We start from the raw sequence: 12838 nt of genomic DNA on the forward strand, positions 1-12838 counted from the left end.
GCCTCAATATGATTTTAAAAGGACACAGAATTATCCTCATTGCCATAGTACCGCTTGATATTTATCTCTCTTACTCTTTTTCCTAAACTTACGTTACCAATGTATGTTAACAGTTAATTAACACAGAACTTTTGCTTTTGTCTTCCTCTCCCCTGTTCGTTCTCTCTCTCTCTCTCTCTCTCTCTCTCTCTCTCTCTCATGAGCGTACACACACACAATACAGGGATCTAAAGAGAAAAAGAGCAAAAGAGAATCAGGTGACTCTTCTACTGATAGAATACACCAATACATTGAACTCCCTGCTGATATAGAAGAGAGAACTTAACTTTTGAATTACCTGCAAAATTCAGGAAGTAAATAGGTATGGTGTAGCCTAATTGCTTTGCTATGAATATCAAGGGAATAGCCAAAGTTTTTTGTTGTACTGAAATTTCCTTGCAACAATTGTTGCCAGATCCAAGAAGACCCACGGCACTCATAATCACGTCCCTGTAGATATGTTAAGGGTGCCCCAAGGCATGCTCTGTTGGTATCAGCAACCAAGGCATATACTTTGTATCTGAGGTTGGTGCTTCTAGAATTTGCTAGTGGCTGCAGCCTGTTTTGTGTTCCCTCAGATTTTCATAGGAACCCTTTTCAGATATCTGTTTTCTATCCTGTCTCCTTCCCTATTTTGGCTCACCACCCACACAAAAAAATGAAACCAAATTCAGTGTCCCCTCTGTAATCAGTTTTGGCTTCTTCCAGCCTTGATCAGTCCTTGTGTTTTCAGTAACCATGGTGCCTTAACCCCAAAGATTTATTTCTTCTGAATTAATCTTAATGCTCTTCCTCATCTGGAATGCCTATGACAGGATGAAAAGAATCATACTGTTATTTCAAAAACATATAATCTGGCTTTTCCTGGACTGATTTAGGTGTGTACAACCAGAAAATGTGTTTGGAATTCTTTTACTAGTACCTGACCTTTGTAGTGTGGTCCATCAATCATATCAAAATTTAATTTGATATTAGTGTTCTTTACTTCCTTATGACAGAATATCAGAGGGTCACCTCATGATGAGTTATATGACTCATAACAGTAAACTGACATTATGGTTTAGAAAGACACTTATCCTAGAGCATTTTTCATTTACAAGACCATGTTCTGTGAAAAGTCAGGTTTGTTTATTTGTTTGTTTTGCTGGTTGGTTTGGTTGGTTGGTTAGTTGGTTTTTAAATGTAGCAATAAATATGTTATTCAAATTGCTTTTATAAGGGGAAAAAAATCCGTTCAAAATGTAAGATACTACTAATGTTTTTGATAGTTCTGCAGTGTCAAAACAGGTAAACAGAAGTGTTATACCCTATAATTAATTCCATGAATGCTCTCTCAGTCATTTATCAGATTTAAATTAAATTCAACAAACATTTATTGAATGCCTACTATATGGCATAGGTAGTACCTGCCCCTAACGAATTTGCAATTTAATGTCCTTAAAGGAATGCACTCAACCAACAATAATACTAGCCAGAATGATATTATTGCTTTAATAAAGATATACTTATGGTCATGAAAACATTGACCCCTTAAGTTTTGTCTGGATACAATGCAGAATGTAGCTCAGGGGCCTTGGAAATCATTTGGTTCAACCACCTCACTTTTAAAAGAAATTTATCTTATTCTTTGCTAGACTAATCTATATTTGTTGTAGAAAGTTTAGAATATGTACAAAAGTGGAAACAAATCAAATACCCATAGTCCCACCACCCCAAAGCAATCATTATTGGCCTTTTGGTTATATTTCCTTCCAATCTCCTCACATATATATTTTTTTTATATATGAGATAATGTTAAATATGCAATTCTGTACATTGATTTTTTTTTCCCATAAATGTTATGGAAATTAAGAATTCTTGGTAAACATTTAAAATTTAAATAATGTTCAATTATTGGATCAGCCATAACTTGGGCATTCTTTACTATGTAGGTTGTTTATACTCTTTCACTATTAAATGGCTTTGAGCTTAAACTTTCTTTAGAGTCTCCGAAGTAGGTTTATGGGTCAAAGTATATAAACATTTTCAAGGCTCTTGCAAGGTAGTTTTGAACACCATGCATTTTACATCTTGCATTTGGCTTTATCTTCACAGCAGGTTTCATTAGCCTTCCTTACACATACTACAGGCTCTTCTGCCTTTTAATTGGCAAGGAAATTACCAGGCACTGAATACACACTGGAGGGAGGAGATAAGCAGAGTAATCAAAATCAGCTCCCAAGAAGAAATAGAAACTTAATCTAGCTCAGCTTCTAGTAGCACCCTCCTTAATTTTTGTTATCTCCTTTTAAATTGCATAGACCGTGATTTACACAAATGTAGAAAGTTAATGGTTTCTTACTTATGGAATTGGTGGGGGAGGGGCAGAAATTAGATTAGATTCATACATTTCTAGAAACCACTGAGTTTCCAGTAATTGTAGTTAATAACAATTTCAGGCAAGACAGCTTTTTCTAATAGCTGTGAAGGGGTGTGAGCAGAATCATGAGCAACAGATAGTGACTGCTGTTATTGATGTGCCATCACTGAGAAGCTAGTTTATTTTGGGCTCGGCCCAAAGCACTGGGATCCACTGAGGTCCAGTGTAGCCTAGAACACGTCAGTTGTGGGCCTACAAGATCTGTGGGATCCTCTGAGCCCTATCCTGGGCCCCTGGGATCCTCCGAATGGAGCATATTGACACAGAATGGGTGGTCTGAAACTTCTACAAACCCAGCTCCTCTTCTGGACTGAGCCAGAGCCAGTCACAGCACACTTGACTCAGGGGTGGCCTTGAGGTTGCCCAAATACCATTTCATTCTCAAGCACAGACAAGTGGAATGTAAAATAGACTTTCTGACGGAGGTGCCAACTTTCCAGAGGCCTTGGCCTGCTCCCAACCCTTCACTGTCTTGAGGACTCATAAATGTCCTTTATCCTCACTGCTAAAAGATAAATAAGTCCATTTTTATACCTTTTCTCAGAGCACCTCCTTCACATGGTCCCTATGGATATTTTCTGATTGGTTTTCCCTCCTAACTTGTGGAAACTAGCCATGTAGTCAGAGTCTAACCAGAACCAACAAGAGAGGGTGACCTCACAGACCCACTGGCTACATGTTTCCATTTTCACAGTCTGAACCATACTTGCTTTCTGCTTTCTTAAATAGCACATTTAAAAACTAGTTTAGATCAGCTTGAGGTCTCTGAATTTTTTCCTGCTATGTTTTTAAATAGCCAGTCATAATCTATACTATTTATAAAACTGGGGTTTTCAGTTCAAGTGTAATATTTATGTGCTTCCGCACAATTTGAGATAAGATTGCTGTTTTGTTAACCCCTTGGCCAGTTGGCTTACCATTGAGCTTATATTTAGTCTTGATTTTGTTATCACAGTTTCACTTTGTAGAGAAAGAGCCTTAAACTTGGCCTTCATTACCTTTGTGGCTTTTAAATGCAGGACCTTGAGATGTTCTTTGTGTGAGCCCACAAATCCTGTGGAAACACCCTCCAGATTCAGAATATGTCCTATAAATTGTTATAATCTCAAATACAATCATTTTCTTGGGCCCTCTCAAATTATAGAGCATGTCTGCCCTCTACCCCACTCCAGCCTGGTTGAACCAGAGAGTTCATTGAAAAGTCTGCTTGCTCTCACCCTTGCTTCTTCCTCTCAATTCTCACTTCAGGCACCCATCTTCACAAGTTTGTGGGGTTGTATATGGCTTTAATTCCACACCTTCTGGTTTTTTCACCCAAGAGAGCCTTGGCAAATGCAAGGTGGGAGGAGGTTGTAGGGGAGGAAATGAGGTCAAGCAGTGCTACGCTCTACATATAAGCTTCATAAATGATTGATCAATTGAGAAAAGAAGCAAATCTAGGATTTAGGAGATGACAAGGAGTAAGACTAAGTAGTCCAGATAAAGGCTTTCTTAGAGCAGCCATTTTAACAGATTGTTTAGGCAGAGGACCAAGTTGATCCTTGAAATGAGTGTAAATTTTTTATTGTGCCAATAGAAGCCTATGGTAACATACTAGTTGTGTACATTAGATTTGAGTGAAATTCAGTGTGAAAACTAGCATGTGAATACATGGATTGTGTAAATGTTGATGATAAGCCTGAGTCTTAAAAGAAAGTTATAGTGAGTTTGCTTTATATTATACATATAAAATTGTATTCTTTGATTTATAACTATAAGCTTTATGTGCACAACTCATTGCTTTTTACACTGCTGCTTCTTTGGCATGTGTTCTTAGCTATAACTATGTTTCAAAAGAGACATTTCATTTCTGATTTTGACAAGGTAGTTTGAGGTTGATCTCTATAGAACAATGCTTTTTTTTTTTTTTTTTCCCCAGTAATACTGCAGACCACAGGCTAAATTATGAGTTTGTGCAATGAGTCATGGTATGAGTTATCTGGCTCTCTCTGGCTCCCATATTCCCTGCTGAGACATTTCTGCAGAGTAGAGTATCTGAGCAGTGCTTCATCCCTTGGACTTGATATATTTAGAACTAACTTTTAAATTAGAAAGTCAAGTTAGAAAGTCTAAGTGTGTCAGTTTTGAAAGATTTGCAAATTGCTTTTCTCCCCACTTTTTCACATTGTCTTCTTAGCTAACAAAGAAGAATCACTGAAGGAAGAGGACCACTCAGGGGAGCTAGATTCCAAGTACTGTCCCCTGTGACTGCTATGTAACTGAGTTCTCACTACTCCTTAGGAAATGAAGAAGAAAATCTCAAAGATTAAAGGAAATTGTTGAAATTAGAGACATAAAAAGACCCATATACTTCAAAAATGAAACTAAAAATATCTCCTTGTTTTTAACCCTCATCCCTGCTGCTTTTCTTAAAATATCAGGTAAAAGTTTCAGCATTGTTGTGTGTGGTAAATGACCTGGTTTTTGGGTTAGACCTGAGTTCAATGCCCTGATCTGTCCTTTATGGGGTGTATGAACTTGAGCAGATCACTTAATGGATTACTTGAGGATAGACTGAGGTGATCCATGTAAGACCCTTAGTAGAATGCTTGGCTCATAGTAAATGCTTAATAACTTTTGACTGTTATCAACGAGAATCTTTATCATTATCATCATTTATCACCACTACTACCATCATATCATGATAATCATTGCTTCCTTTACCATCACCACCACCACCACCATCTTCATCATCTCGCTCTCCTGGTTTTCCTTCTACCTCTCTGTTCCCTCATCAGAGCCCCCTTTACAGACTCTCTGAGAGTCTCTCTGAGAGTCTCTCTGAGAGTCTGTAAAGGGGGCTCTGATGAGGGAACAGAGAGGTAGAAGCCCCCTTAATTCTGGGGATTCCTGAGGCTTAGGCTTCACGCCCTTTTCCCTTCTCTCACTATCCATTCTCCCTGAGCAGTCTCATCCATGATGGGGGCTTCGTATATCAGCTCTTGCTTATGATTCCCAAACCCATTACTCTAATCCAGATCTCTCATCTAACATTATATTCATCTATCCACTGGACATCTCTTGAATATCCCAGCAGCACCTCACACTAAAACTCAACACATCTTTCTTTTCCCTGATCTTGCATCTTCTCTTTGTTTTTTATCTTAAAGCATCGCCATTCACCCTGTTATCAAAGCTAGAAAACTGGGTATCATCCTTGATTCTATCCTTTCCCTTTCTCCCACTGTTTAATCAATGAATGGTGTCTATTATACCTTCTAGGCTATAAGTTTCATGTGGATAGGGGCCATTTTAGAATTGAAAACCTCAGCAGCTAGCACAGTGCTCAATAAATAATTGTGGAATGAATGAATGAAAGAGTGAGTGAAGCTCCTGAATACACCCACTTCCTTCCATTTCTACTGCCGCCATCAGTTTTTACCAACTCAGTCATTCACAGTTTAGAAATCCCATAGTTGAAATATCCCAACTCATCTCCCTGCTCCTAGGGTTGCAGTCTCCACCCCCAGCACCACGGCAATTCATTTCCCACACTGCAGCCAGAGTGAGTTTCATGAACCCCAAGAATCTTATCATGATCATGTCTCTTCCCTGCTTAAAGCACTTCAGTGACTCTGAATGATTACCCTGATTTGATGTCTTGGTTTGTAGCTGCTGTCCCAGCACAATTATCACTATCAAAAATGCCCTCGGTTGGACAATAATGACATGATCACCCTATACTCAGCCTATCTTCTGCCTACATTTCCAGCATCTTTGCTCCTCATTCTTTTCTCACCCCTATATGCTACTCTGGTCTTATTGAACATAAAGTGTCTCAAATTTGTTGTAATCACTGCTCTCACATGCTCTTCCTTCTACCTGGAAATTCTCTTCTCTCTGTCTCGCTGACTCCTATAGTCTAGGGCTCAGGCTAGATCTTCCTTTACAGAGGAGTCTTCTCTTACCCCCAAGGTCATATCGGGTACCTGTTTGTGTTTCCATAGCTTCTTGCATCCTAGTTCTTGCCTCACTGATTTCATTACCCATTTACTTCTATGGGTTCCCCATTAGTCTCTAAGCTCTCTTGGGTCAGCAACCATATCCGTTCGCTGCATAGTTGAGTCCTGGTTCCGACTCAGGGTTCTGCACAGAGATATTCAGCACATATTTGGTGAATGATTGAAGTAAAACATCACGTGCTATTTGTATGATCAAAGTACATGTGTGGAAAATAATATTCTATAACTAATGTTCAGGGAATATGCCTAATTTCTGGCTATAAAGAGTATATTGTCTTGTTGCCTCTGTTCATCATGTTTGTGATAATGGTGGAAATGGCTTTTTGTTCCTTTGATTAAAAGTTCATTCTAGGACAGGATTTGGTGTACACACTGTCAATTCCAGGAAGTCTTGCAGGTGATAATGTTGCAAAACAAAGCAAAGAACAGCTGTTTTCTAGCCTTTTCAAGCAGTTAAGGCTACTTTTATTTCAACTATGTAAGGCAGATTGGTTTTAAGATTACTTGCTTTGAAGTTAAAATTAAATTCGTTCTCATTATTTCAACATACCATAGATTGTTTAAGTTCCCAATTCTATTCTCACACTAATAAAAACAAACATAAAATGGCTCATACTTCCAATGTAATTATTCACATTCTATTATTTGCAAACTTGAAATTGTGTGCTTTTAGATAGTAAATTTTAGACCATTATTTGATCTACCAAAGAATCCAAACAGTTCGTTCCACGTGCATTGACTAGAAAGGAGTTCTGGGCCTATCTGGGGGTCTGTGGACATTATTCTATTAAATGAAAAGGAAGATTGGTAGCTTTGTTCCAAATAGAAATAGCTTTGCTGTTTTTCTGATAATAAAAAGTATACATTCACTGCAAAAAAAAAAACAAAAAAAAAAAACAGGAAAGATAAAGAAGAAAATAAAAATAATCTATAATCCCACTTTCAGGTTATTGAGTTAAACATTTTAGAATATGTTTTTCTGTTTTTTTTTCCCCCTGTATATATAGTCATGATAATACATATTTTTTTAAAAAAAAAATTGAAAATGGTATCTTTCCACATATATAGTTTTAAAATGTTTTCTTTTTTCCACTTGACAATTTTGGAACTTTCAGGGAGAAAAATGAGTAAAGTAGATTTTAGAAAATTTTGCTTTCTAGTATAATTTCCCCTTCACCACCCTCATTAAGAAAACTTCTACAATAATCTGTATTATTCTTTGAATCAGGTTTCATTTGAAGGAAACAGAAAACATGCTAGCAAAATAGCTGAAAAAGATTTTTAAAAATAGGTGTTTTCAAGATTGTTGGGAGGTCAATAAGAGGTCAATAAGTCCTAACTTATTTCTGGATGGCTGCCCTTCCCATGATCAGGGAGACAGGGAATCAGAAAGCCACTACCGGAATGGTTGCTCCATAAACAGATTGTCCTAGCTGACGTACAGTGACAAGCTTGTCACTGCCACTGCTATTGGCCCTAGAGCCACGCAGCATCTGCTTGATCCGCACTGGCAAAAAAAAAAATGGGTGCCCTACATCCCTGGCTTTGCTTCTCTACTCTCACTGAGCCAGTAGCCTGTACAAAGGAAGCTAAAAGACAAATGAACAAAAGTTTCTACAACCGTGCTCACCATTAGAAATCACAGAGATGTCCTCTGCTCACTTCTGTCTCTAAAATTTCAGGTTAGGGCATCTAATTGGCAGAACTTAAATCACATCTGGAACCCTAGTTCAAGGGAGTCTGGGAACTTGTAGTTTTTAGCTGTCTAACCTCTGCAGTGTAGGGCAGCTCACACCCAACAGTCAGGAGGACAGAGTGGACATTGAGCGCCACCACATTCACCACACGTCAAGGTTTTGGGTGTTGAATTTGAGGTCTTTTGAGATGCATCATTATGCAAAGAAGAACTTAAAGGCAATATAAAGATGGAAATTTATCATAAGGGGTGATATATACCACTACAGTTTATTTAACCCATCCCTACTGCTATTATTATTATTTTTTGCTATTACTTTTTTTTGCTATTTTTTTTTCATATGAATAGTATTTTGATAAACTGCTCCCAGTGGAGTCACTAATAGCCTCCATGTTGCTAAACCCAATGGTCAATTCTCAGGCCCCATTTTACTTGATCTGTCAAGACTTTCGGCGTGGCTATTTATTCTCTCATTGAAACTCCTTCTTCACTTGGTTTCCAGAACCGTATATGTTCTCCTGGTATTCCTTCTAGCTCACAGTCTAAGTCTCCTTGTTGGTTCCTCCTCGTCTCTCCATCTGTTAATGTTGGGTGCTCCAGGATTCAGTGTCTTTTCTCTGTTTATTTTACTCCCTTGCTCATCTCATCCAGTCTTATGGCTTTAAATACCCTGAACTCTATCTACATCCATGCATCCAACAGCTGCCTGGTTAACATGTACTTTTGGCTGCTTTAAAAACATGTCAAACTTCTGCTCTTTCCCAGTATTTATATTCCACTCATGGTCATCTCCATCTCAGTTCATGGAAGCTTCATTCTTCCATTTGCTCAGGACAAAAATCCCAGGAGTCATCTGTGACTTCTTTATTTCTCTTACATTCACATTCAGTCCATCAGCAAATCCTGTTTATTCTATCTCAAAAAATATCCATCGCTCAGCTGCTTCTCTCCATCCCCCCACTGCTCCCTGCTGATCCAAGCCACTGTTATTCCTCTCTTGGACTATTGCCCCAGCTCATCAACAGTCTCTGCACCCTCCCGAAAAGTTAGAACATGTCATACCTCTGCTCAAAACACTCCAGTGAAATTCCATCTCGTTCAGAATAAAAGTAAAAAAAAAAAAAGAAAAAAAAATCCTTACTTACAACAACTCAGAAGGCTCTTTCTGACACCACCACCCCCACTGCCACCATCTCTGTGATTTTCTTTCCTGTCATTGTCATTCTTACTCACTTCACTCCCACCTCCTTGGTGTTCTTAAGCATAACTGTCCCCAAGGGACTTGGCAATTGCCAGCCCCTCTGCTTGGAATGCTCTTCCCCAGATATGCACAAGGCTCTCTCATCACCCTCAAGACTTCGCTTGGCCATCACCTGCTCAATAAGACCTTCTCTAATCACCCTACTTAAAGTTGCAAACTGACCTCCCCTCCAGCCCTCCAAACTCTCCTCTGTTTTATTTTTCTCCTGTAGCACCTACCACTTTCTAATTAACTATTAAACTTCTTTCTTTTATTTTCTGCCCACCCCCTGTGAGAAAATGAATTTCTTAATATACTACTTATTGAATCCTCGGTGCATGGAACAGTGTGTGGGCACATTGGTGATCATTCATCAAACATTTGTTGAGTGAATGAATTTCTTTATACATTACATGTGTCATTGTGTGCTGTGTAAATATTTATTGGGAATTAATTCTTAGGGTCATATGTATGCACAAATTGCCCAGAAAGGTGTTATTTTTTTAAAATCAATTCCTTTAGTGACATTTATTTCCTGAGTATATGTGGTTATAAGCACAGACCTAAGAATGTGGGTGAACTTCTAGATTCCAAGAAATATATTGGAGCTTTTCAAAGCCCCCTATAGACATCTCATTTTCCAGCTTTTCTTTTTTTCTTTCTCTTTTTATTTGTGTGGTTTTTTTCTTTGCCCAGAAAAGTTTTAATAATTTTTTTTTTTTTTTTTTTTTTTTTTTTTTACCAAGACTCCTTATTATTCCTGTTACTCTTGCCAACCTCATGCCCTGGTCACGCTATCTTATCTGTCCTTTGAACTCACCATGTTCATCCCCAGTTGGTGAATTTGCAGTGACTACTCCCTCCTCCCAGAATACTCTCCTGCCTCACCTTTACTTGCTTTAATTCTTCTTATTATTCAGGTCTCATTTTAACTGTCACCTCCATGGAGAGGCCTTCCCTAACCATCAGCTGTAAAGTAACTTCCCAGTCACTTCATATCTTATCACCTTATTTTATTTTCATGATAGCACATATCAGTACCAGATTTTTTCTTATTTGTGTATTTATTTGTTTGACTATCCTTTTCCTCTCTAGAATGTAAGCTCCATGAGAACAGGAAGTTCATATGTCTTTTACAATACTGTGTTCAGTAAATGTGTGTTTGATAATGGAATAAACACTGGGTATTGTAATTTTTTCATTGCTCCCATTTGGTGAATAAAAAATGGATATAACATGAATTATTTTTCTAGATTAGTGAGGCTGAGCATATTTTCAAGTATGAAAGTTCTTTTTGAATAGCAAATGCTGAAATGATCTAGAAGTCGAACTGTTCAGTTAGCATATTTGGTTTGGATATGCTACATCGGATTTCTTATATTGCTGATAAGTTGCATATTTCTGAAACCTTCTTTCTCATCTATGCCAGCACTAGGATCCATAAAGTAGGATTCCTTTTACAAATTGCACTTATGTACTCTTGTTTTCTTTCTGTCTTTGCAGCTTTTGGAAAGAACCAACAATGGTTTTGAAGAATCAGATTCCGGTGCTACCAAGAGTCCACTCCATTTGGCTGTAAGTAAGATGCTGTGGGCAGCTTTGCTGTTTACAAAAAGAACCTAAGCATTCCTAAAACTAGGCTACCTTAAAATAAAAGCATAGTAATGCAGTAAGAACTAATAATAAAACAGTATCTAGGCAAATATGCCGGCTGTGGAGAAAAGACTGCCTCGAGTTCCAATCCCAGTTGCACCCGCTTGTGGCCTTAGGCACATTACTTACTCTGTCTGAGCCGTGGTTTCCCCATCTGTAAAATGGAAGCAAAGAAAAAGCGATAGTGTGCATAAAGCCTTTACCACAGAGCACTTAATAAATGATTGTTACACCTTTAACCATCTTTAAAGTTATTATCTAATAGTTAAATCAATAAGCTGAAGAAATTCAAAGAAAGCATTTCAATTTAAGAGATTTATAGACAGCAATACACAAGTATTCAACCTATCAAATACCAGATTTTTTAATAGTACAATTAAAAACTTATGGGCTATTTAAGCACAAATTGTGAGAGCAGGATGAGCACATGCATAACTGCAACTCTACTCTTTCTGCCTGGACTTGAAATCAGGGTCTCAGAGGATGTCACAGGCTATGATTCTTATACTGGGTGAGATCTGGGAAGGAGGAGAAGAAGAGTTATTCTGTCACCAGCTTTCTCTCCATATCCCAATAATTGCAGGGAAATGCAGCTACTCAGCGTGATGAACCCTAAACTCTCCATGTGGGGGACCAAGCTGGTAACTCACCCACCACTCTACCTCAGATAATGCCCTGCTAACGGTTAGCAGTCAGTAGCTGTTCCCTAGGAATCTCTCCAACTGGCAGCCATACCCAGCAACAGCTACTCACTTGCCCGAGGTGCTGCTAAATTGAAAATCCTCAGCCCACAGCCACAAAGATGGTGCTTGGCTATATCCAGAGGCTGGACGCTGGGAAGAGTGGAAAGGGGCTGGGTCTCTGTGTTGAACTGTTATGGCATTTCACTTAATATCATGCATATATAAGCATTTCTTTAATGTCATTCTGATGAAATTTGAGATGGACGTTTTAGAGAGCACAGAACAGTGTTTTATTAATGGGCATACATAAGCACTCAGGCAAGGTGAGAGGGGATAAGGTCATCCCACAGGGTTGGGATGAACCAGTCACACTGCATGGAGCCCTCCCTCCATTGCCGGTCTCCCCACCTACTCACGAGCACCCCTGTTGACAACGCGCTCGCCACCCTCTGTCACACCCACCACCACATCTACTGCACCACCACCCCCCAACACACACACACATTTTGAGTCCACTGAAATCAGGTTAAAATGTGCATAAATCTTTGTTCCTGGAGGTGGAATTAGAATGGACAAGGTAGATAGAGAGTGGGATACTTATATGTAAAGTAATTCATTCCAGTTGACTTTTAGTATAGGTTGCTCTAAAACTTACTCCCTGAAATCTCTGCCCAACCACCTGCTGTACCTGGGGAAGTTACCCCAAAGCTGAAGGTTCAAAAACAGCACTAGCTGCCCCTAGAGAGACCTATTTCAAAGGTTATCTGAGATAGACTCCTTATAACCTTTGATAGTGGGATTGATTGCATTGCCGAGTCTACTACTAATCTGAGAAGAGACTTCCTTACTTTCCAAAAATTCTATCACCGCTCATTTTTAAAAAGTTCTTACTGTGTGCCAGGTGCTCTGTTAAGCCCAGTCATATAAAGACAGGGTGGTGTGATATCATTGGAAAGACTTGGGCTTTGGTAGATCTGTAGCTGGCTGGGGCCTAGGAAGTACATACAGAGAGATGAGGTCCCAGCCACCAATCTTCTCCACCCACAATATGAGGAGAATAGCAGAACCTCTATCATAGGGCCATTGCGGGGATGACATGTGGTGATG

At 38.9% G+C, this 12838-nt stretch overlaps 1 protein-coding gene across 2 annotated transcripts in view; it reads left to right on the forward strand.

Moving 5' to 3' along the window:
• The window catches only part of ANKRD44 (ankyrin repeat domain 44), a 183062-nt gene that overhangs the window by 136777 nt on the left and 33447 nt on the right, over positions 1–12838 (forward strand). For both annotated transcript variants that reach the window (XM_023535992.1, XM_011369231.2), the window contains exon 16: positions 10899–10970. In XM_023535992.1, the coding sequence (XP_023391760.1) occupies positions 10899–10970 (72 nt within the window). The remainder of the gene's footprint in view (positions 1–10898; positions 10971–12838) is intronic.

This window comes from Pteropus vampyrus, unplaced genomic scaffold, assembly GCF_000151845.1.
Source record: "Pteropus vampyrus isolate Shadow unplaced genomic scaffold, Pvam_2.0 Scaffold146, whole genome shotgun sequence".
Lineage (NCBI taxonomy): Eukaryota > Metazoa > Chordata > Mammalia > Chiroptera > Pteropodidae > Pteropus > Pteropus vampyrus.